Source organism: Vombatus ursinus, unplaced genomic scaffold (assembly GCF_900497805.2).
Source record: "Vombatus ursinus unplaced genomic scaffold, bare-nosed wombat genome assembly UNPS02010219.1, whole genome shotgun sequence".
NCBI classification, from domain to species: Eukaryota; Metazoa; Chordata; class Mammalia; order Diprotodontia; family Vombatidae; genus Vombatus; species Vombatus ursinus.
Window position 1 is genome coordinate 6,665,423 of NW_020949997.1, and position 23,708 is coordinate 6,689,130.

Here is a 23,708-nt window from a genome sequence, read left to right on the forward strand (position 1 = left end):
ATGGGTGAAGCAAATCTAATGCCTTCAGGGTATAACCAAGGGAAGATACAACCTTTTACTCTGAAAATGTTCATAAAGCTCAAATGCTCTTTTGACTTTTAAAAGAACTAAAGCAGAAAATATAACTAAATTTTATGAAATTCTTCAAGTTATTTTTAATGAAAAGAATGGAATCAATACATTTTACCTGTGCCTCCTTTCACGCTCCCCAAAACATTCTTACCGTGGTATAATCTCTGTTCCATCAGCTGTTTCATCTACCACCTCTACATCTTCTTCACTTTCCTCTTCACTGTATTCCTGGTCCTCTTTCTTTTTAACACAGGGCTAGAAATGATCGAAATAGGGCATTTTTACCATCCAGAGAATTCAATTTATATATATATATATATATATATATATATATACACATTTTAATTTATATTTTAAAAAATTTAGCAATATCACTTTTTAAAAAAGATTGCAATCCAAGGGCTCAAGTCATTTTATGCATGCATTGTAGGAGACACAGATACAGATATAGATAGATAAATAGATTTCGCATGCCTTTATCCCTTTAGTAATTTTATAGATCAAAAGGTTCTACAACCATATAAAAGGGAAACCTGGGCAGAAAAATTGTAATAATGAAAAGAAAGCTACAATGAAACTGAAAAATAAAAATAAATAAGAAAAATAAATATACATGCTAACCTCCAGATAGGTTTTGGGAACAAGGCCTTTATTTCCATGAATATTCTTAGCTATCCACCAGCCATCAGGTTTCTTTTTCAGTATGAGGAGAACTTCATCTTTCTTAAAAGAAAAACAAAACAAGAAACCCAGTACTAATAAGTACATCATTACTCATGCTTTGTAATATGTGCTAAAAAATTGATGTTTCTCTTACTTTATATTTAATCTGCTCTAATCTTACCATGATTTAAAATTATATTTTCAAATAGGATTTGAAAATTACAACTGGAAATAAAATTAATGAAGAATTTATTGTGTAAATTGATCTATTGGAAAACTATGTGAAATTCTATAAGCCAATTCATTTCTTTTTTTATCAAATCTCAGTATAATATGTATTATGAAGTTCAATAATTGATATCAGTCAAATTTCATAAGATTATAATTATATTTTGACTCACCTTCACTACTAGAAAGAAGGGTTCTCAAGCTCCTTTAGTAAAATGTTACATTACTTTTATTCTCCCTGTCACTTCTGTAATGGTCTGATAGGTACAGTTGCTAAGAAAGACTTTTTGTTATATCCATGTCAGCATTAAGAATTACTAAATAAAAGTATCAAGTTCTTCCTTTTATCGTGGGTCAATTATACTACCATAACTCAAAAAATATATTTTCTAATGTATACTTAAGAGATGCTGGGCAGCTAGGTGGTGCAGTTGATAGAATGCCAGCCCTGGAGTCAGGAAATCTAGCCTCAGACATTTACTAGCTGTGTGTCCCTGGGCAAGTCACTCAATCCTGTTTGCCTCAGTTTCCTCATCTATAAAATGAGATGGAGAAGAAAATGGCAAACTCCTCCAATATCTTTGCCAAGAAAACTCCAAATGGGGTCATGAAGAGTCAGACATGACTGAAAAACAACTAAACTGAACATAAGAGCTGCTAATTAGCTTGTAACTTTAAGAAAGTCATTCTTCCTTTTGGTCTTATCTGTCAAATGAAGGGATTAGATAAATGCTCTCTAAGGTTCCTTCAGTTTTAGCATTCTATGTTCATTCTAAGTATAAGTCTCAAATTCATACCTCTTGTGAAGGAAAGTTTACACTTGTTCAATATTAAACATATTTCAAGATTTTCATCATTACTCTGCAAATTCTACTTTGTTTCAAAGAAATGAGAGGATTTCAGAGTTGGCAGGCCATCTAATCCAACTGACACCTGTATAAGAATCCCCTCTAAAACCCCCAAGAAGTGGTCATATTTGCTTGAAGACCCCTAAGGAGTCTACGCGCTAATACTCTCCGCTGCCCCAAGCAGCCCATTCACTTTTTAGTGGAATTCAACTCTTAATTATTAGGAATTTTTCCCTTACCTCAAGCCTAAATCTGCCTCTCTGCGACTTCCAACTATTTCTTTCTTTCTTTTGCAAGGCAATAGGGGTTAAGTGACTTGCTCAGGGTCACAACAGCAAGTAAGTGTCAAATATCTGAGCCTGGATTTGAACTCAGGTCCTCCTGACTCCAAGGCTGGTGCTCTATCCACTGAGGCACCTAGCTGCCCCCCAACTATTACTTCTAATAATCCTCGGCCTTTGGGCCAAGCAGAAAAAGTCCAAAGGAGATAGACTTTACTTCACTGACAGTTGCATATAACCTTTATTTGTTAGCCCTGTCTCGTGTATTTTTCTTCTCTTAATGAAGAGTATTTGGCTCTGAGAGGAAGCTGAAGGACACCATTGCTATGTACTCAGTCTCATGATCCGGAGGAAAGAATACCGCTGGGTTCAGATCCAAATACCTGAGTGACCTCGGGCAAGTCACCTAAATTCCCCGTGCCTCAGTTTCTTCATTTCTAAAATGAGGGGGCTGGACAAGATGGTCTTCGTGGGCCCTCCAGCTCTATATCTGGGATCTTACCTGGCATTTCATCACGAGTTAAATATCGCATTGATGTTGATCTTGATACCAGGTATCCAAATTGTTCTTACCTTAAATGTGAGATCTCCCGCTTGCTGGGCGACAAAATCACCCACAGCAATGTACTCTTCACCACCTGGCCGCTCATCACTGGAGTCGCCTCCCTCTTTCTCTCCTCCTTCCTCATCCCCCTCGTCGCTGTCCTCACTTTCTTCATCTTCACTAATATCCTCCTCCTCCTCATCATCATCACCATCCTCTTCCTCCTCTTCCTCCTCCTCCTCATCATCATCGTCAGTTTCCTCAGAGTCTCCTTCCACTTCTGCAGCCCGGGAAGTATTCTGAACTTTCTCCTCTCTATAGTAAAAACAGTTATAACTCGCATCACTCAAAATGAGGTTCAGAGGCATTCCACGTATGATTCAATGGGGTTCAATCAATGATCCAAATGTGGCTTTGGAGTCGTGTTCAAATCCCACCGCTGTCACTTATTATAGCTGTGTGACCTTGGACAAGTCACTTAACTCCTCTAGGGCTGTTTCCATGGCTATAAAATGAAGAGGCTGTACTGGATGCCCTCTGACTTTCCTTCTACCACTAAGCCTGTGACGCTGCCCTTTCTATGGCAGGGAAGTCAGCTTGTATAAATGTGCAATGGATGCAGAGATCGAGGGAAAAGAGAAGTGAAGGAAATAGACTGTCTCTGGTTATTCCCATGTAAAGGAAAACCCATATCTGGAAAGCAGTTAGCTTACATCTCCAAAAAGGAAAGTGGGGAAAAATCAAGGCAAGGAGAAGGACTCTGTTCCTTGGCACAAAGGAGAAGTCAGGTGACTAATGATCAAATGGTGCTAAGAAATTTTACTACCATACCAGATAGAAAGAGGAAGAAAAGAAACCCTTGTACCAATGGTACCTCATAATAAAATCAGTTTGGTATGGTCAAATCTCTTAGCATTGGGAAGCCGCATAGTACCATCATTACATTTGTTTGTAATACTGCTTATGGAACTAACTACCTCTTGTAATACTGTTTCCCTTGCTATCATGTTGTAGAATCAGTTGCCACTGCTAAGTGGGGTATGCCTATGTTGTAGTGAATAACACTGTTTTGGATCTAGTTAGCCTACTTTTGGCCAGTCTCCATTTGCAATGAAGGATATTTACATGTTTCACTCAGAATATGTGCCAGTCAGGTCTAACCTCTGCCACCACTTGGACCACCATCTTTTCTCAGGTCCAGCTGAAGGCAGCCTAAGATCCCTCAGCCAGAGTCCTAGGAGTAGCAGCACCTACAGTGTCCAACTCTGGGGATTTTCAGTGGCTGTGAAACACTCTCCTTTCTCATCTCTCCCTTCCCTCTGCAAGAAGTCTCTGCCAGTCTTCCTTAATCTTAGTGCCTTCACTCTGAGATTATCTAAAATTTATCCTGTATACATCTCATTTGTATTTAGTTATTTGTATGTTATCTTCCCCATTAGACTTGAAAGTAGGGACTGGTTCATTTGGTTTGTTTTTGTTTTTGTTTTTGTTTTGCCTTTCTTTATATCCTCAGTGTTTAGCAGAGTGTCTGGCACACAGACTAGTGGCCCCATTCATTTAGCCCAGACCCTGCAACCATCATCCAGGGAAGCAACTCCTGTGGAGATGAGATCTGGAAACCACCTCTTCAGGTGCTATAGGCCCAATTTCCTCAACAACCATTGCTCCTGAAGTCTGGAAAAGAATGATCTCATCACCAAAGTCTTTGGAGTGGCAAAGGCTTCAACATTAGGAATGAATGTGGTTTTATCAAGAGAAGTGACACCAAAGAATATGCATTACTATCTGCTTTCCCAATAAACCCAAAGTACCCCAAGGCCTTTCCATCCAACTCACAGCTAAAATTCTGAAGTTGTTTCCCCCATTAGAATGTGAGTTCCTGAAGCCCAGTGACTGTCTCCACTTTTCAGTTTGTTTTCCTAGCACTTAGCGCGGGGCATTGCACATAGTAAGTGCTTTTTTATTCATTCATTCAACGTAGAAATACAACAATATAGTTATAAGCATGAGAATGATACCATAATCAACCAACAAATATTCAAATTTTATTTCAAGAATCTTTTTCAACATTATCAATTCAATCCTTAACTTTCTTCTAAATATTTCACTTACAACACTGAAGACAAGCTCCTGAGATTTTTATATTCTTATTTCATTTTTCATGTGTTTGTATCTTTTCTTCAAATAGACTATAAGCTGCTGGAGAGGAGGAGATACTGGGGAGAATACAGAGAGGTATAACCTAAGTGACATAGGTGACACCGGCCACCTTGCTGTCCCTCACACATGACACTGCATTTCCCAACTCTGGGGATTTTCAGTGGCTGTGAAACACTCTCCTTTCTCATCTCTCCCTTCCCTCTGCAATAAGCCTCTGCCAGTCTTCCTTAATCTTAGTGCCTTCCCTCTGAGATTATCTAAAATTTATCCTGTATACATCTCATTTGTATTTAGTTGTTTGTATGTTATCTTCCCCATTAGACCTGAAAGTAGGGACTGGTTCATTTGGTTTTGTTTTTGTTTTGCCTTTCTTTATATCCTCAGTGCTTAGAAGAGTGTCTGGCACATAGTAGGCATTTTATAAATATGCTCGTTGACTAATAAATACTTGTTGATTGTAATGCCTCTTGCTTATATTTATGTTTAGAAATAAACATTAAAAATCCCTTCAATCTGAATAGAGAATACCAAAAGGTAGTGATATAAAAAGAATAACTAGGTCCTATATAATTTCAGTTTCTTTAGTACACTTATATGAAACATATCCATTATTAAAAGGCAGCACAAAAACAATGTTAGTAAAATATCACAGGGGCAATTAGTTCCATAGGAATAATGTCATAAATATAATGACACTATTGCATGGTTGCACTTTCTGGTAAGATGTATTATAACAGATTAATGATGTAGATTAATGATGTAATAAGCACGGTAATTTGGGGCAATGTTATAAGGGTTATAGCTATTCAGACAAAAAATTTTAATCAACATACGGAGTTACGTTTTCTTTACTTATAGTCTCAGCAAGTTCTTGCAGCTGCTTTGTAAGCTTTTCCAAAACACTGTCTTCATCTTCTTTTCTCTGCTTGTAGTTCCCCACTGGTGCTGGTTCATCACCCTTTTGAAAAAAATTGTGTCATATAAAATATATATTAATTTTAATTTTCAGTCACATTTTATTTTTGCTGCTTTTAAAATTAATTTTTTTGTTACAATTTAAGTGCCCAACTGCCACTCTCTCTCCCTCCCTCCCCACACTAGAGAAGGTCACCATTTGACACAGATTTTTAAATAAATGTAAACCAAACTATGCATACTTCTATTTGTCAGATCTTTCTCTGAAGGCAGATAGCACCTTCCTTCATAGGTCTTTTGTAGTTGATTTGAGTATTTATAATACTCAAAAGAACCTGGTTGTTCACAATTATTCTTTGAACAATATTGATGTTACTATATACATCGTTCTCTTGGGTTCTGCTCATTTCACTTTTCATCATTTCATATAAGTCTATGTTTTTCTAATATGAGCCAGCTCATCATTTCTTACAGCTCAGAAGTATTCCATCACAATCCCCTCAATTTCCAGTTCTTTGCCAGCACAGTATTTTAGAACATACAGGTTCTTTTCCTTTTTCTCAGTCACCTTGGCAAACAGATTTACTAGCGGTATTGCTGGGTCAAAGGGTATGTAGGGTTTCCTAACTCTTTGGGCATAATTCCAGATTGCTCTCCAAAATGGTTAGATCACTTCACAGTTCTGCCAACCGCATATTAGTGTCCCATTTTTTCCAAATTCCCTCCAACATTCATCATTTCCCCCTTCCTTCATTTTAACCAATCTGATAGATGTCAGATATCTCAAAGTTGTTTTAATTTCCATTTGTCTGATCAATAATGACTTAGAACATTTTCATATGACTATATGTAGTTTTGATTTCTCCATAAAAAAAACTGCCTGTTCATATCTTTTGACCATCTATCAATTAGGGAATGACTCATATTCTTATAAATCTGACATAATTCTCTATATAGTTGAGATATGAGACATCTATCTGAGAAACCGTCTATAAAAATTTTCCCCCCAATTTTCTGCTTCCCTTCTAATCTTTGCTATATTGGTTTTATTTGTAGAAAAACTTTAATTTACTGTAATCAAAATTATCCATTTTACATCTCACAATGCTCTCTATGTCCTGTTTATTCTTCTCTTATACATAAAAGTGATAGGTAATATGTTTCATGTTTTTCTAATTTATGTGATATCTCTCTTTATATATTGATTATATATCCATTTTGACCTTATCTTGGGCAATGGTATAAGATTTTGATCTATACCCAATTTCTGCCAGACTGCTTTCCAGTTTTCCCAACAATTTTTACCAAATAGTGTATTCTTATCCCAAAAGCTTAAATCTTTACATCTGTCAAACACAAGGTTATTATAATCAATTACTACTACGTATTGTATGTCTACTCTGTTCCACTGATCCATCTTCCTATTTCTTAGCCAGTACCAGATAACTTTTGATAATTACTTCCTTATAATAAAGTTTTAAGATCTGGTACTACTAAATTTCTTTCCTTCACATATTTTTCATCAATTCCTTTGATATTCTTGACCTTTTGTTCTTCCAAATAAATTGTGTTATTATTTTTCCTAATCCAGTAAAATAATCTTTTTGGTAATTTGATTGGAATGGTATTGAATACAAAGATTAATTTAGGTAAAATTGTTGTTTTTATTATATTGGCTTTGCCCAGCCATAATTAATATTATTTAAATCTGACTTTATTTCTATAAAAAGTGTTTTATAATTATGTTCATGTAATTCCTAGGTTTGTCTTGGCATGTATACTTCCAGATAGTTTATACTGTCTACAGTTATTTTAAAAGGAGTGCCTTTTACTATCTCTTCCTGCAGGGTTCTATTGGTGACATATAGAAATGCTGATGATTTATGTGTGTTTGTTCCTAAATTATTATTGTTTCTAAATTGTTGTTTCTGCTAGAATTATTGTTTCACCTAACTTCTTAGTTGAACATAAGATTTTCCAAGTATATCATTATACCATCTGCAAAAGACATAGTTTTATCACCTCATTGCCCATTCTGATTCCTTCGATTTCCTTTTCTTCTCTTATTGCTAGCATTTCCAATGCAATGTTGAATAATATTGGTGATAATGGGCATCCTTGTTTCACTCCTGATTTTATTGGGAAGGCTTCTAGTTTATCCCCATTACAAATAATGCTTGCTGATGGTTTTAGGTAGATGCTTCTTATCATCTTAAGGAAAAATCCATTTATACCTATGCTTTCAAGGGTTTTTAATAGGAATGAGTATTGTCTTTTATCAAAAGCTTTTTCTGTATCTATTTATATAACCTCATGATTTTTATTACTTTTGGGATTGATATAATCAATTATGTTAATAGTTTTCCTTATTTTAAATCATCTCTGCATTCCTGGTATCAATCCCATTTGGTCACCATGATTGTGATCTTTGTGAAATACTGTTGTAGTCTCCCGACCAGTATTTTATTTAGGATTTTTGCATCCATATTCGTTAAAGAAATTGGTCTATAATTTTCTTCCTCTGTTTTTGCTCTTCTTGGTTTAAGTATCAGCACCATATTTGTTTCATAAAAGGAGCTTGGTGGGACTCCTTCTTTGCCTGTTACTCCCAATAACTTATTTAATATTGGAATTAGTTGATCGTTAAATGTTTGGTAGAATTCAATTGTAAATCCTTCTGGTCCTGATGATTTTTTCTTAGGAAGCTCATTTATGGCCTGTTCAATTTCTTTTTCTAAAATAGGTTTACTTAGATATTCTATTTCCTCTTCTGTTAATCTAGGCAGTTTATATTTTTGTAAATATTCTTCTATTTCACTTAAATTGTTAAATTTATTGGCATATAATTGGACAAACTAACCCCTAATAATTGCTTTGATTCCATCTTCATTAGTGGTATATTTACCCTTTTAATTTTGGATATCAGTAATCCGGTCTTCTCTCTTTTTAAAAATCATGTTAACCAATGGTTTCTTTATTTTATTGTTTTTTTCATAAAACCAATTTCTAATTTTATTTATTAATTCAATAGTTTTCTTACATTCCATTTTATTAATCTCACCTTTGATTTTTTAGGATTCCCAATTTGTTGTTTAATTGGGGATTTTTAATTTGTTCTTTTTCTAGTTTTTTAAATTGCATACCCAATTCATTTGTCTGTTCTTTCTCTATTTTATTGATGCCAGCACTTAGACATATAAATTTTATGTATATATTATTCCCTCTTAAACCCAGTTCTGATGAGAATAAGGTTCCAGCACTACCAGCTCCACACCTCCCTCCTGCTTCCACTGTAACAGTTCTTCCATTCATGCCTCATTTGCATGAGATAATTTCCCTTTTACCTCTCCCTACCCAATTAAATTTTTTTAGGATCACGCTATCATACTCAATTTAACCACAAGCCTTCTCTCTACGTGTACTCTTTCAAACTACTCGAGTAATGATAACAATCTTAAGAGTTACAGATGACATTTTCCCATATAAGAAGTAAACATTTTGACCTTATTAAATCCTTTATAAATGGTCTTTAATGTTTACTTTCTTATGTTTCTCCTGAATCTAGTAGATCAAATTTTCCATTCAGTTCTGGTCTTTTTGTCACAAATACCATTTTTTGGTATTTGTGGAAAAAATGGAAAAAATTCCATTTTTTTTCATACAGGATTACACTCAGCTTTCCTGGGTAAGGTATACTTGGTTACAAACCCAGCTTCTTTGCTATCTGGAATATAATGTCCTATGCCTTTGGTCTTTTAATGAAAAAGATGTTAAATCTTGTATTATCCTGACTGTAATTCCACATTATTTAAATTGGGTTGTTTTTTTTCCCTAGTTGCTTGTAGTATTTTCTCCTTGACCTGTGAGCTTCAGAACTTAGCTATGATATTCCTGTGAGTTTTCTTCTTGGGATATCTTTCTGTGGATTTTTTCCATTTCTATTTTAACTCTTGTTCTAAAACTTTAGGGAATTTTCCTTAATAAGTTCTTGAAATACAGTGCACATTCATTTTAACACACAGCACACCCCCCCCCCCAGGAAAAAAGGAAGGAAAGAAAGGAAGGAAGAATGAAAGAAAGGAAAAAAGAAAAAGCTAAGAAATCACCAGAAAAAGATGATATCAAAGAAAAGTGGTCTCTACCATGAGCAAATAAATCATTAGATTCTTTTTATAATGTTTCTGATGCTTTACATATTATTCACTTGGTAATGAAAAACATAAAATTAAAACTATATACATGTATGTGTATATATACATATACATATTTTATACATATATCTACATCTACATATATATATATATAAATTTGTATAAGTAATGATAGCAGGCCTGGGATTGCCAGGTATTGAATCTGCCCTTAACTTGATCACAGCCCAGGTTCCAAGAACTAGAAGCATTTGTTATGAAGGGAAAATCAGGACAGTACAATTACTTTGCAGAGGCTTTTTCCATTGATGTCAACTCAAGAATTAAAGACTTTGACATTTCCAAAGTTTCAGTTCACTCAGCTTGCTCAATAGAATAATAAAATATTCTTTACCATGTCACTTATTGAAACACTTACTTTGTTTAAATTTTTAAGAGCCGTTCTGTTTTCATCTATTTCTCTTTTCAACTGGATACATCTAAAATAAAAGCAAAAACAAAAAATGGACTTTATATTGTGAAGAACTCATCAAGAAAAGTTTTTCGAGCTCTGAAACATTTATAGAAAGGTAGATTTTTTTTTTTCTGGGGGTGAGGGAGGAAATTATATGGAACTGTAATTTTACTGGCATAGGAAAAACTCTCTACATATGCAATCATCAGCTCTTTGTTTTCTTTAACTTTCAATCAAGCCTGAGATATTTGCTTGTTGCATTGACAGGTTAAGTTGCTTGTACATGGTTGCAAAATTAGGATAGCAGAACTAAGATGTGAACCCCAGTCTTTCTAATTTCAAACCTAATTCTCTTTTCACTATGCCAGGCTGCATCTCTTAGAAAATTTAACAACTACTATCATTTTAGTGAAAATTGAGATTTCGATATATATAAATATAAAGTTAAATCACTTGACAGATAATTCCCTAAACTGAAAAAATACAGAGAATAAAGACAATGCGTATTAAAATAGCCTTACTCAAACAATTAATATGCAAAATATAACACTTTTTAGTCCAAAAACGTTTGGTTCCTTCTTTCCTAAAATGGGTAAATAAAGGAGCAGGAAAAGGAAACAAAAGTAAGAAAAACAGGTAAGTTAGGAGAGTGGGAATTTAAGGATAGAAAAGGGTGACTACTCTACTAACTTCGACCCCAGTGATCTAGGATCTCTCCCCACCTCAGAGACATTTTACTTGTATAAAGGATAACATTCCAGCATATTCAACAAGGATAACGTCTGGCTCAGTAACCTAAATCTTAACTAATGATTTATACTTCAGGTTGGAAGTTGAGCTAGATGACATCTGAGGTACCTTCTAACTTTCAGATTTGAGAATTCAGAACATACTGACAGAAATATCAGATAAAAGCTAGTGTATGAAATCTTATTTTAACTAAAACAATATTCAGTAACACCAAATAGCTTTTTTCCTGTTTCTTTCAAATCTCTAAAATTATGAAAACATTAGTATCTTCTTGAGTGCCTGAGCCTTTATTTTCTATTACCTGTAGGCATCATCTTTCCTGCATTTAGATTTGCTGACAAGTTAGATAGAGAAGGCACCTGTGGGGAATATGCTTATTAATTTTGAAAATTTTTAGTGTATTATTTTTCACTAATTTTTAATTATCTTGTCTCTTTTGAAATGTTGTAAATGACAAAAGAAATACATTTCTCAAGTAATCTATAGAACAACGCTATCACTGCTGCCACAGAGTTTGTACTATTTATTCGTATGTTACCTTTGATAAATATCCTGCCTCTTATTGGCATCTAGGGCTCCTTTCAGTTGACTCTCAGAAAGCAAACGTCCAACCTAAAATTGTAAAGTACACAATGAAATTTTAAGTTTAGCTTCCTGAACTTTAGTGCTACATGATCTTAAAAAAAAGTTTTCATTCATACGCCTTGAAATTCTTATGATATACAGTCATACAACTTTGCCAACATTCTCATGAGAGTAAGAGTAAGTAGGCTCACATGCACATATACTTTTTATATCTGTGCCTCCACTGCATTGACTGGTGGTGCAGTGGATAGAGTGCCAGCCCTGAACTCATCTTCCTGAGTTCAAATGTGACTTCAGACATTTATTAGCTGTGTAACCCCGGCCAAGTCACTTATCCCTGTTAGCCTCAGTTTCCTCGTCTGTACAATGAGCTGGAGAAGGAAGTGGCAAACCAACCAGGATCTTTGCCAAGAAAACCCCAAATGGGGTCAAGAAGAGTTGGAGTGAAACAACTGAACAACAACAACAACACAGCATTTATTGATTATCCAGAGAAGACAGATTGGAGAGAAAAGGAAAGAAATTAAATGTAGCTAACTTAGAAACTGTTTGCTAAAAAATGTTAATTAACACCCTAAATGTTCAGAGTCAACAAGTCAGCTACCTAATTCAGGCAACTCTGGGGTGGTCAATAATTTTGAACAAAATGTAGTGAGCTGTTGGGCTATTTGCACTAAGGGAAATGGTCTGCAATTTGGCTCATTTCCTTTTACTGTGTCTCATTTCCTCTAAGCTGGTTTTCTGTAGAAAATAGTTGGCTTGAATTGTCTAAAAGCTCTTTATACACTCTAACTTTACAGTTTCTCATGTTCATGCTGAATAATCTAAATTTTTCTAACCTTTCCTTAGAGGCTTCATTTTATAATTATCTTTTGCTATTTCATTAAGCAAATCATACCTCCTAACTGTGCATGTGCATGTATGCTAAGGCTATGTTCCAGGCCTTCTTTTCTCTCAAATTTTCTCACTTAGCACCTTTATCACTTCGGGGGTGTGGTGGAGCCAGCTCAAACTTGCTCAGGGTCCACTGCTAAATTTTCAGTGTGAGCATTTACACCTCAGAAATAAACCGGCAATTGCTACAAATCAGGGCTTTATTTCTTGTTTTGTCAACTGTCTAGACTTAAATGATGGAGAAAGAGCTGATAATGCATATTAATCTTAAAATTTTTTTTTCTTCTAGAGAGCCAGTTGTTAAACATTTACCAGCACACCCCTGAATTTCCCATGGATAATTATCATTTCTAAGTAGATAATTTACATATCTAAACATCCAGCCCTAGTTCTCTCCTGAGCTCCAGGCTTACATTTTGGATATTCCAAATTGGTGTACTATATGTATCTCCAACTCCAACTCAACAAGTCCAAAGCTGAGTTTATTATCTTTCCCACCTAAACCCTACTTCTGGGACTCTATTTTTCTCCCCATTCCATTTTTTATTTCACATCTCTAACTTTCTACACCTTTCATTGTATTTACTTTGTTCTTTTAAAAAAATTAATCAATTTATGTTTAGTTTTCAACATTCACTTCCATAAGCTTTTGAGTTTTAAATTTTCTCTGCCTCCCTCCCCAAGACTGCATGCAATCTGATACAGGCTCTACATATACATTCTTATTAAACATATTTTCACATCAGTCATGCTGTAAAGAACAAATGGGAGGAAGCATGAGAAAGAAGAAACAAAACAAAAAGAAAAAGGAGAGCAAATAGTATGCTTCCATCTGCATTCAGACTCCATAGTTCTTTCTCTGGATGTGGACGGCATTTTCCATCATGGGTCTTTTGGAGTTGTCTTAGATCCTTGAATTGCTGAGAAGGGCTAAGTCTACCAAAGTTAGTCATCACACAATGTGGCTGTTACCGTGTACAACATTCTCCTCGTTCTGCTCACTTCACTCAGCATCAGACCATACAAGTCCTTCCAGGTTTTTCTGAAGTCCACCCATTCATCATTTCTTATAGCACAACAGTATTCCATTCATATACCACAACTTGTTCAGCCATTCTCCAATTGATGAATATTCCCTCAATTTCCAATTATTGGCCACCACAAAAAGAGCTGCTACAAATATTTTTGTACATCTGGGTCTTTTTCCCATTTTTATGATCTCTTTGGGATGCAGACCTAGAAATGGTATTGCTGGGTCAAAGGGTACACACATTTTACAGCCTTTTGGGAATAGGTCCAAATTGCTCTCCAGAATGACTGGATCAGTTCACAACTCTACCAACAAACTCTACCAACAATGCATTGGTGTTCCAATTTTCCCACCTCTTCTCCAGCATTTATAATTTTCCTGTTTTGTCATATTAGCCAATCTGATAGGTGTGATGTGGTACCTAAGAGTTGTTTTGATTTGCATTTCTCTAATCAATAGTGATTTAGAACATTTTTTTTATTTTAGTTTTTTTTTTTAGGCAATTGGGGTTAAGTGACTTGCCCAGGGTCACACAGCTAGTAAGTGTCAAGTGTTGGTCTGAGGCTGGATTTGAACTCAGGTCCTCCTGACTTCAGGGCTGATGCTCTATCCACTGCGCCACCTAGCTGCCCCAGATTCAGAACATTTTTTCAAATGACTATAGATAGCTTTAATTTCTTCACCTGAAAGCTGCCTATTCATATCCTTTGACCATTTATCAATTGGGGAATGACTTGTATTCTTACAAATTTGATTCAGTTCTCTCTACATTTTAGATATGAGGCCTTTATCAGAGACATTGGTTGTAAAAATTCTTTCCCAATTTTCTGCTTCCCTCCTAATCTTGGTTGTACTGGTGGGACTCTGTTTTGGTTGAGGGCACACTGGCATTCATCTAGGTTCACAACCCTAGAGCTGTGCTTGACGCCTCCCTCTCCCTGACTTCACATATTTAGTCCCTTGCCAAATCCTGGCATTCCTACTGTTATACCCACTCTCACATCTACCCCTTCTTTCTATTCACACAGCGACCTCCTCTCACCTGGACTACGGCAATAGCCTCTGGATTGGTCTCCTTGCCTCTAGCCCTTTCTTCATACAATTGCCAAGGTGACTTGCCTAAAGTACAGGTCTGACCATATCACTCCCCTGTTCTAATAAAGGTCAACAGCTCCCTATTGCCATTAGGATCAAATATAAGCTCCTCTGGTTAACTTTTAAAAATTCTTTCCAAACCTGACCAATAATACACATTATCCGCTTTTGCAAACTCTATGGCACAGCCAGGATATGCCATCTCCAGCCTCCTTACCTTTACCCTGGCTGTGCCTGTGCTTAGAGTGAACTTCTACTTTACTTCAGCCTCTGAGAATATCTTGTCTCCTTCAAAGGTCTGTACAAGTGCCACCCCCTACTCGGAGCCCTTTTTTATTTACCTGGATCAGGGTGGGGAACCTGTGGCCTTGGGGTCGTACGTGTCCCTCTAGGTCCTCCAGTGAAGCAGTGCCCTCCCCACCAAATTTACCTCATGCTTACTTATGTACAATGCCTGGCATGCAGTAAGCACTTAACAAATGCTCTGTGTGTGTATGTACGTGTGTGTTTGTCTATCTATCTGTCTATCAATGTTGTCTTCCCTACTATAATGTAAACTCCTTGAGATCAGGGACTGTTTCATTTGTTGCAGCTGATGGCATAGTGGAAAGAATGCTGGGCCTGGAGTCAGGAAGACATGAGTTCAAATGTGACCTCAGACAGCTGTGTGACCCTGGGCAAATCACTTAATTCTCTTTGCATCAGTTTCCTCAACTATATAATGGGGATAATAGCAGCACCTACTTCAGAGGGTTGTTGTAAGGATCAAATGAGATAATATTTGTAAAAATGTTTAGCACATATGAGAAATGACAAACTGGATGATTTCAGAAAAAAAATCTGGGAAGACTTATATGAACTGATACAAAATGAAGTGAGCAGAACCAGAAGACTGTACATAGTAACAGCAATATTGTACAATGAACAACTGTGAATGACTTAGTTATTCTAAGCAACACAATGACCCAACACAATCCCAAAAGGCTCATGAAGAAAAATGATATCCATCTCCAGAGAAAAACCTGATGTCATCTGAATATAGACCAAAGCATACTTCTTTCTTTTCTTCCTTCCTTCCTTCCTTTCTTTCTTTCCTCTCTCTCACTCCCTCCCATCTTTCCTTTCTTCCTTCCATTTTTGAGTTTTCTTGTACAAAATGACTAATATGGAAATGTTTTACATGATTGCACATGTATAACCTATATCAGATGGATTACTGTCTCAGGGAGGGGGGAAGGGAAAGAAGAGGGATAGAATTTGGAATTCAAAACTTTAAAAAAAGGACAATAAATATTAAGAATTGTGTTTTACATATAATTGGGGAAAAATAAAGTATTACTTAAAAATAATAAAAGGGAACAGATATTGGAGGCAGCAGCTGTGTCTTGGTACCACCATAAATGTGAAGCTCTAAGATAGTTCTTACCCTTTTTGTGTGCTGTGTCCCACTTTGACAGTGTATGAAAACCTATGCAATCTTCTCAGAATATGATTTTTAAATGCATAAAACAAAATACACAGGATTCCAAAGGAATTCAATTATTTTGGAAAAAAATGCATAGCACAGAACCTGGCACATAGTAGGCTCCGTATAAATACTTATTCTCTTCCTCTTCCCTTCTCCCCTTCCCCTTGTCTTGGCAGCCCTAGTATATAGCCATGCCTGGCACATAATGTTTGCTTGCTGATTGATTTATTTTCATAATCCTCCAGAATCCTCCTATATCTCTAGTTTAGAATGAGACACTTTACAATATTCTTTCCTCCCTCAAATTACTTTGCATTTTTTGTCTATCTAAAGGCTGTATCTCCCAGTAGAATGCATGCTCCTTTATTGTGCATTTTATCCCCAGTGCCTAGCATGGTTCCCTGTGCACAGTGGGTACTTAAAAAAATTCTTACTGAATTGACTGAACCTTGACGTGCTGACCTACCTAGTTCTACACAGTTCTCCGATTTCTGTTCCTGAAGGGCTTCATTTCTACTATAGCACTGTACTTCTGATTCACTGTGAAACACTGCCTCCAAGAGTTTTTCCTGCTTTTAGAAGAGAAAGACCAACACTGGATATAATACAGACACCTTAATAAAGTTCTCACCTGTGAATGATCACAAAAGGATGACTCAGTAACAACTGAATTTAGTAACTGACCAGATGAAAAACTGGACAATCCTTTCACTGTAATGGGAGTTTAGCTGAAGAAAGATTTCTTAGTGTTGATAGGTGGTACAGTTGACCCCTTTGAATCAGTTCAGTGTAGCAGCAAGAGCAGAGAAGAGGGGATCTGGAAACCACTCCTGGTTCTATTACCAACTGGATAAAAGGCATTGGGTCAGTCTTTTTCACTCTTTGAACCTTCTCAGAAAGGCATAAAATGAGCCACAGAGGATCATAAATTCAGAGCTGGAGATGTCAGAGGTCATTAGGAGACCCTTTTCATTTTAACAGATAATGAAACTGAGGCCAAGAGAGGTAGTGATTTGTCCAAGGTCACACAGGAAGTAATTGACAAAGGCCGTATTCAAACCCATCTCCTGGCTCCCAAACCAGCATTCATCCCACTGCACCAAAATTCTCCAAAATAGACTTCTCTGGTACCTTCCAGTTCTAAAGATGCATGGTTCTTTGATTGCAACCCTGTCTGCCTCAGCGATGTGTGGAAATCTCAGACACAGGTCTCCCTCCTCTCTATTCCTACTGCCACCTTCATCACCATCTTCATTAGAATGTTCCATCTTCAGTGGAATATCTTTATTACCAAATTGGAGGATTATGGCAACAGTTTCTTATACACAATATTCTGTCTCCAGGAAGATGTTTCCCTGGACTGTAATAGGGAAGTTAGGAAAGAGCAGGAGAGATTAGGGGAAAGATAATGAGTTCAGTTTTGGATATGAGTTTAAGCTGCATGGAATATGCAGCTTGAGCTGTCCAGTAGACAGTTGGGAGATGGGAGACTGGTGATTAGGAAATGCTAATTGCATACAGATGATTTTAATTTATGAAAGCCGATTAGATCATCAAGTAAAATAGTATAGGAGGAGAAGAGAAGAAAAGAGGGCCCAAGACAGAGCATTTTGGGGGATGACTACAATTAGTTGTTGTTGTTTGTCCTTCCTTATTGAAGAGGACCATGACATCAGGGAGGTGATGCCATGACATGCGGGTGAATTGGATTTAAGTGAGGGAGGGCTGTGCAAAGTCACCAGCCTCACTCTCTCCTCTGGAGTCATCTGTTGAGATATAAATCAGGACTACTGGAGATGTACCTGGATACAGTGGGAGACCTTCAACTTTTTAAGCTAGGGCCTTTAACAGGTCTCGGTTTGCCTGAGGCAATCCCCATTCAGTGATTAAGTCTAGCAGAGGATGGCCTCAAGGTCTTCCACCTCCAGATTGACTACAAATTAGTAGACCTGATCTGGATGAAGATCCAGCAAAGAGTGTCTGACAAGTAGGAGGAGACTAAGTAGAAAGCAGTGTCACAAAAAACTTTTCATAGATAAAGAAAATCCCTCTCCCAATACAGGTCTGCATCTTATCTACAATGTATGGTATCAGAGAGTTGCCTAGAAAGCTAAACCACTTGCTCCAAGTTAAATAGCTACTATGTGTCAAAGGTATTACTTGAACCTAGGTCTTCTTGACTGAAGCTAACTAATGCTTGTTGAATTGAACCCACCTTTCCTATAACTACCAGATCATTTTTATCCACAAATTTGATCCCATAAATCCTCTAAAAAAGCTTCCTAGCTCCCTATTATCTACGTATTACCCATTTTGCCTGGCTAGCATTCAAAGCCCTCCAAATTCTGGTTCATTCACCTTCTATATTTCAGCCCAACTTGCTACTCTCTACCTGCTCACTAGATACAGTGCTGCCCTTGCCTCAGATGCCCCTTTCGGTTTGTTGAATTCCTACCAATCCTCTCCATGTCCAACCCAAATACTACCTCTTCCAGGAAACCTTTCCATTACACCACCCTTCTTTTCAATCAATCAAACAGCATATATTTGTTGATTACCTACTATATGCTAAGGCTGTGGTAGTGATTGAAAGAAGCCCAATGAACAAAACAATCCCCATTTGCAATGAGCTTATATTCCAAAGGGGGAGTGAAGTACACATAAAAATATATACATATTTTAAATATAAAATATAAATATATTTTCTTCTTCCTCATTTCTTACCTAGCCTTAATCACTGAATGGTTGTTGCCTCAGTCAAACTGAGACTTGCCAAAGACCTTAGCTTAAAAAGGCTGGGGTCTCCCACTGCATACAGGTCCATCTCCAGTAGTTCTCATTTATTTGTATATATTTATATTAAAATATATTTCTAAATAGAAAATTAACAAAAACAAAGATATACAAAGTAGTTAAATATGATTTCTATCTGAGGAAGGAGTCATGCTCACTTTCAACTCCAGTCTGCCCCTGCACCTCCAGATTACTTCTCTGCCTTGCCAATCATCCTGCTCCTTCTAGCTCCCTTTTTATATCTTCTCCCATTAGAATGTAAGCTTTGAGGCTGTGCACTGTATTTTTGTATTGTATTTGTATTCCCAGCCTTAGCACAGTGCCTGGCACATGGTAAACCCTTAATATATGCTTTATCTATTTACAGGGTAGTTTGGGAGGGAGGGCCCTAGTGCCCCAGTAGAAGGAGGGAATCAGGAAACATCCCTTGTAGAAGTTAGTATCTGTTCTACATCTTAGAAGAATAAAGGGACTGTGTGGGAGTGCGTTCCAAACTAGTGCAAACGCAGGGAGATAAGAGAGGGAGCATTACGTATGAGGAACAGAGAGAAGGCCAATTTGAGGGAACGAAGAATGCAGGAGTAATGATGCCCGAGGAGGCTGGAAAGATAGCTTGGGAGCAGGTTGTGTGGGGGTTTAAAAGCTAAACTGAGAAAGTTTCTATTTCATCCTAGAGGCAATAGGGAGCCCCGAGAGTTTTAATTCATACCATTTAAATCTACTTATCCCATGCAGTTTCATGTTATATCCCCCTTCTACCTGGCCAGAGAGAAGGCAATCTCACTCCGACCCCCTCAGTGCTCTCAAGGATCTGTTCATCTGTAGCCAACCTCTTCATTTGGCACAGGAGGGAAACTAAGGGCCAGGGAGAGGGAAGGGGCTGGCCAGGCAGCACTGAAGAGGAGCAGCTGGGATTCGAACTCAGCTCTTGTGGCTCCAGCTCACCCGTGGCCCCTGCATCAAGACGGTGTTTGGGCAGCTCAAAGGAGGGAGACCAGAGACTCTAGGGGCTGGAAGCCTCATAAGGCGAGCGAGTGAGTAGGGGTGCTCCCGGGGCCCCCAGGCCCGTCTCCCCCTCTTGGGCCCTTCAGGGTCCCCTGAGGCCCGAGGCACCGGGTCGGACAAGGCGAAAGCCCGGGGGCGGGGGGGGGGGGTCGCTACCTGTTTTCGGAGGTCCTGGCTGCGGCGCTGCACCGTCTGCAGGGGCCCGCGGCCCCTCCCGCTCAGCATTCCCGCCGCGGCTGCGACCGGGAGGCTCCCAGACGCTTGGTGCCCGTCGTCAAGGAGACCGACGTGACGGCGGCGGCAACTTCACTGACACCATCACTGCGCGCGCGCAGAATCCCAGTCGGAAGAGAGGACCCCGAAGCGGGCACAAAGACTAAGGTCAAAGGTCAGGCCGAAGCCTCCGCCCCCCGAAAGCCCAGCCGAGCTTCCCCCAGTCTCAGACATGGCGCTTCGAGGTAATGAGCGGGTGCCAACGGCCCACCGAACTACATGTCCCAGAATGCAATGGCCTTGCGCAGTTTCCCTGGGACTTTTCGAAAGTCTCCCGCCGCCTATAGTCCTAGGAAGAGGAGGGGCCCGGGAGATGCCTTCTGGATCCGCGTCCATTCATTCCTAATGGTTCGTAGAACGTCTTAATAATTCAGCAAGAGCTGCTAGGCTTAGAGGCAGAGTAGGTGACGCTTAGTGGCGGTGTAACTTTAGGCAAGTGACTTTAGACACGTCAGTAAAATGGGGGTTTTCGAGTTAGCGGCAGCATTATTTGGAATGATATTTGTGCTGCAGCTGTCCACTGCCTTTGCTCCTATTCACGTGCAGCTGAGTGAAGTTAGAGAAAATTAGAAAACCGTGCTCATTGGGTCTACTATAAATACATTCCCTCGCTTGGGTGCCTGTACTCGGAGGTCAGATACAAGACTATTTTTCTCTCTAGCCTCAAAACACTATCCCTGACAATTTTCTCCCCAGCTCAAAGACCCCACCTCTGGCAATAACTCATGAGCGGGCCCAGTGAGGTAAACTATCTCACTATCTCTCCCTGTTACAAGAACAAGCTGACCTCTGTAGAAATTCCCTTGTACCATCTTTTTTGCTGGATCTTCATCCAAATCACTCGGGGCTAAAGGTGGGTGTCCCACAGCGCTGTGGCCTTAATTCTCTTCTTTTCATCCTCTATACTATTTCATTTGGGAGCATATCAGCTCCCTGGATTCAATGATCTGTATGTTGATGGTTCTCAAATCTACTTATCCAGCCCTAACCTCTGTTGATCTTGTCAATTGTACATCTTAAACTGGATGTCCTGTAGACATCTTAAATTCAACAAGTCAAAAACTAAATTCATTAGTTATCCTTCCAAATCTTCCTCTCTTCCTTATTATTATCCAGGGAAACACCATCTTCCCAGTCACCCAGACTCATAATCTAGGTGTTATCCTCATTTCCTTACTCTTTCACCTCCTATATGCAGTCTGTTCCCAAGGCCTGAACATTTGACCTTCCTAAGATCTTTCCTTTACTGCACCCTCCCCACACCATTGCCTCTCCTCCCATAGCACCACCATCCTGTTGCAGGCCTTCATCATCTCATGCTTGGACTATTACAGTGGCCTTCCTGCCACAAACCTCAGTACTCCTGTCCTCTTCCACTTAGCTGTCAGATTGAACTTCCCATCACCTCCACGAAAAAAACATAAAATCTTGTCTGGCTTTTGAAGCCCTTTATAACCTGTCCTATCCACCTTTCTAGTCTTCTTTCACCTTATACCCTTTATGTGCTCTGCACTCCAAAGGCACTGGCCTGTTGCTGTTCCTTGAACAAAACTCTATCTCTCAACTTTAGGTATTTTCTCAGGCTGTCCCACATACCTGGAATAATCTCATCTCCTGTATTCTTTCAAATCCCAAATAAAATTTCATCTTCTACATGCTTCCACCTTTCCTGATACTCCTCAATTCTAGTGCCTTCCCTCTTTATTTCCAATTTATTCTGTATATAGCTTCTTTATAGTTTTCTCTCTTCTCTTTCCTCTCCCTCCTCCCCCCTCCCTCAATTAAATTGTGAACTCCTCCGGAACAGGGACTATCCTTTACTTTTCTTTGTGTCTTCAGGGCTTTGCAGTGTCTGGCATGTAGTAGGTACTTAATACATGTTTATTCACTAGCTGAAAACACCAATGTATTTTTAAAAAATCTGACAATGTATGGCATTTTTCATCTCTCCACTTCTGAAAACTAGGTGGTGGTGGGGGCGTTGTTTTCTTCTTTCTTTTCTTTGGGGCCAAGCTTGCTTTTTATAACTTGGCAACATTCATTTTCAATTGTTTTGATTATTCTTTCCATTTACATTGTTGTAGTCATCTTCTATTGTCTTCTTGCCTCTGTTTACTTGACTTTGCATAAATTCATTTATGGTTTTTCATGATCCTCTGCATTCATTATATTGTCTTTTCTTACAGCACAGTAATATTTCGTTATATTCACGTACCACAATTAGTTTAATCTTTCCTCAATTGATGGTCACTTGCTTTGTTTCCTCTTTTTCTCACTACAAAAAGCACCACTATAGTTTTGTTGCATATGGAACCTATTTTTTTTTTTAAATCAATGACCTCCTTGGGGTATATGCCTAACAGCCGAATCTCTTGGTCAAAGAATATGAACATTTTAGTCATTTTATTTGCATAATTCCAAATTGCTTTCAGGAACACAGCTCTACCAGCTTTAGTATTAGAGTGCCTGTATTAATTGGTACTTTAAAGCTAGCTCACTTTAGATAAAACCCAGTTGATCATAATTGGTTTTTATGTATATCCTTAGGATCTTCAGGATCCACCGCAAGGGAAAGGGAACCCAACTTTCAGCACTCCAAGAAACAAGTCTTTACATGTATCTATGTTAGAGTTAATTTTATCATTCTAGATTGTTGAGATCTCTTTGGATGCCAATTCTATTACCTAATGTGTTAATTATCCCTTCCAGTTTCCTGTCATTCTTAAACTTGAAATAGCATAGCATTTTCCTTCATTCAGGTCACCAGCAGAAACTTTGAACAAGACTGTTCGAGGGCAGAATACTGAAACATTCCACTGGAGACAGATCCCTAGGTTAAAATTGATCTATTAATCAAAACTTGGGTTACAACTAGTCAATTAGCTCTTTATCCACTTTGTTGCTGGAATCTACATATTGTGTATACTTTGTCTATAGGGTTCTCATGATTCAAAGAAACTGGTGAGGTCCGAACCATAGTACAAGGTCCACATTGACCCATCTGCTTATTTTCCATGTGTACTATATCCCAGCTTTGCTACCTGATCAATAATGCCTTGCGTTCCCTTTCAGCAACATTGAATTCTGGTTCCCTTCTACACTAACCTCTTTAACAAATGTTGACAATGATCTATACACTTACTAAAATACAAGATGAACATGGGTGTTCCCTAAAAGTCTGTCTAGAATTCTCTTCTCCCTGTCATCTGGCTTGGTGACCTCATCAGCTCCCATGGTTCCAACTATGATCTCTATGCAGATTGATTCCCAGAACTAAATACCTTCTTCCTAAGTTCTAGTCTTCAATCACTAACTGCCTATTGGACCTTCTGAACTAGATATTCCAGACACCTCAAACTCAACATATGTAACACAGAACTCATCTCCCCTACCTTCTCTTCCAGATTTCCCTATTACTATCCATGCCTGAAATGTTCACCCTTCTCACCCCAACGTTAAAGTTTCCCTGGCTTCCTTCAAGCTTCAACTCGAATCCCGTCTT

The 23,708-nt window shown here is 38.1% G+C and overlaps 1 protein-coding gene across 2 annotated transcripts in view; it reads right to left on the reverse strand.

Moving 5' to 3' along the window:
• The window catches only part of NPHP1 (nephrocystin 1), a 46,933-nt gene extending 26,696 nt beyond the window's left edge, over positions 1–20,237 (reverse strand). For both annotated transcript variants that reach the window (XM_027853959.1, XM_027853958.1), the window contains exons 1-7: positions 20,090–20,237; positions 11,602–11,675; positions 10,278–10,338; positions 5,630–5,754; positions 2,666–2,951; positions 694–795; positions 224–327 (exon numbers count right to left, since the gene is read on the reverse strand). In XM_027853959.1, coding sequence (XP_027709760.1) covers positions 224–327; positions 694–795; positions 2,666–2,951; positions 5,630–5,754; positions 10,278–10,338; positions 11,602–11,675; positions 20,090–20,158 — 821 coding nt within the window. In that variant the 5' untranslated portion in view covers positions 20,159–20,237. The remainder of the gene's footprint in view (positions 1–223; positions 328–693; positions 796–2,665; positions 2,952–5,629; positions 5,755–10,277; positions 10,339–11,601; positions 11,676–20,089) is intronic.
• Between the last annotated feature and the right edge of the window lie 3,471 nt (positions 20,238–23,708).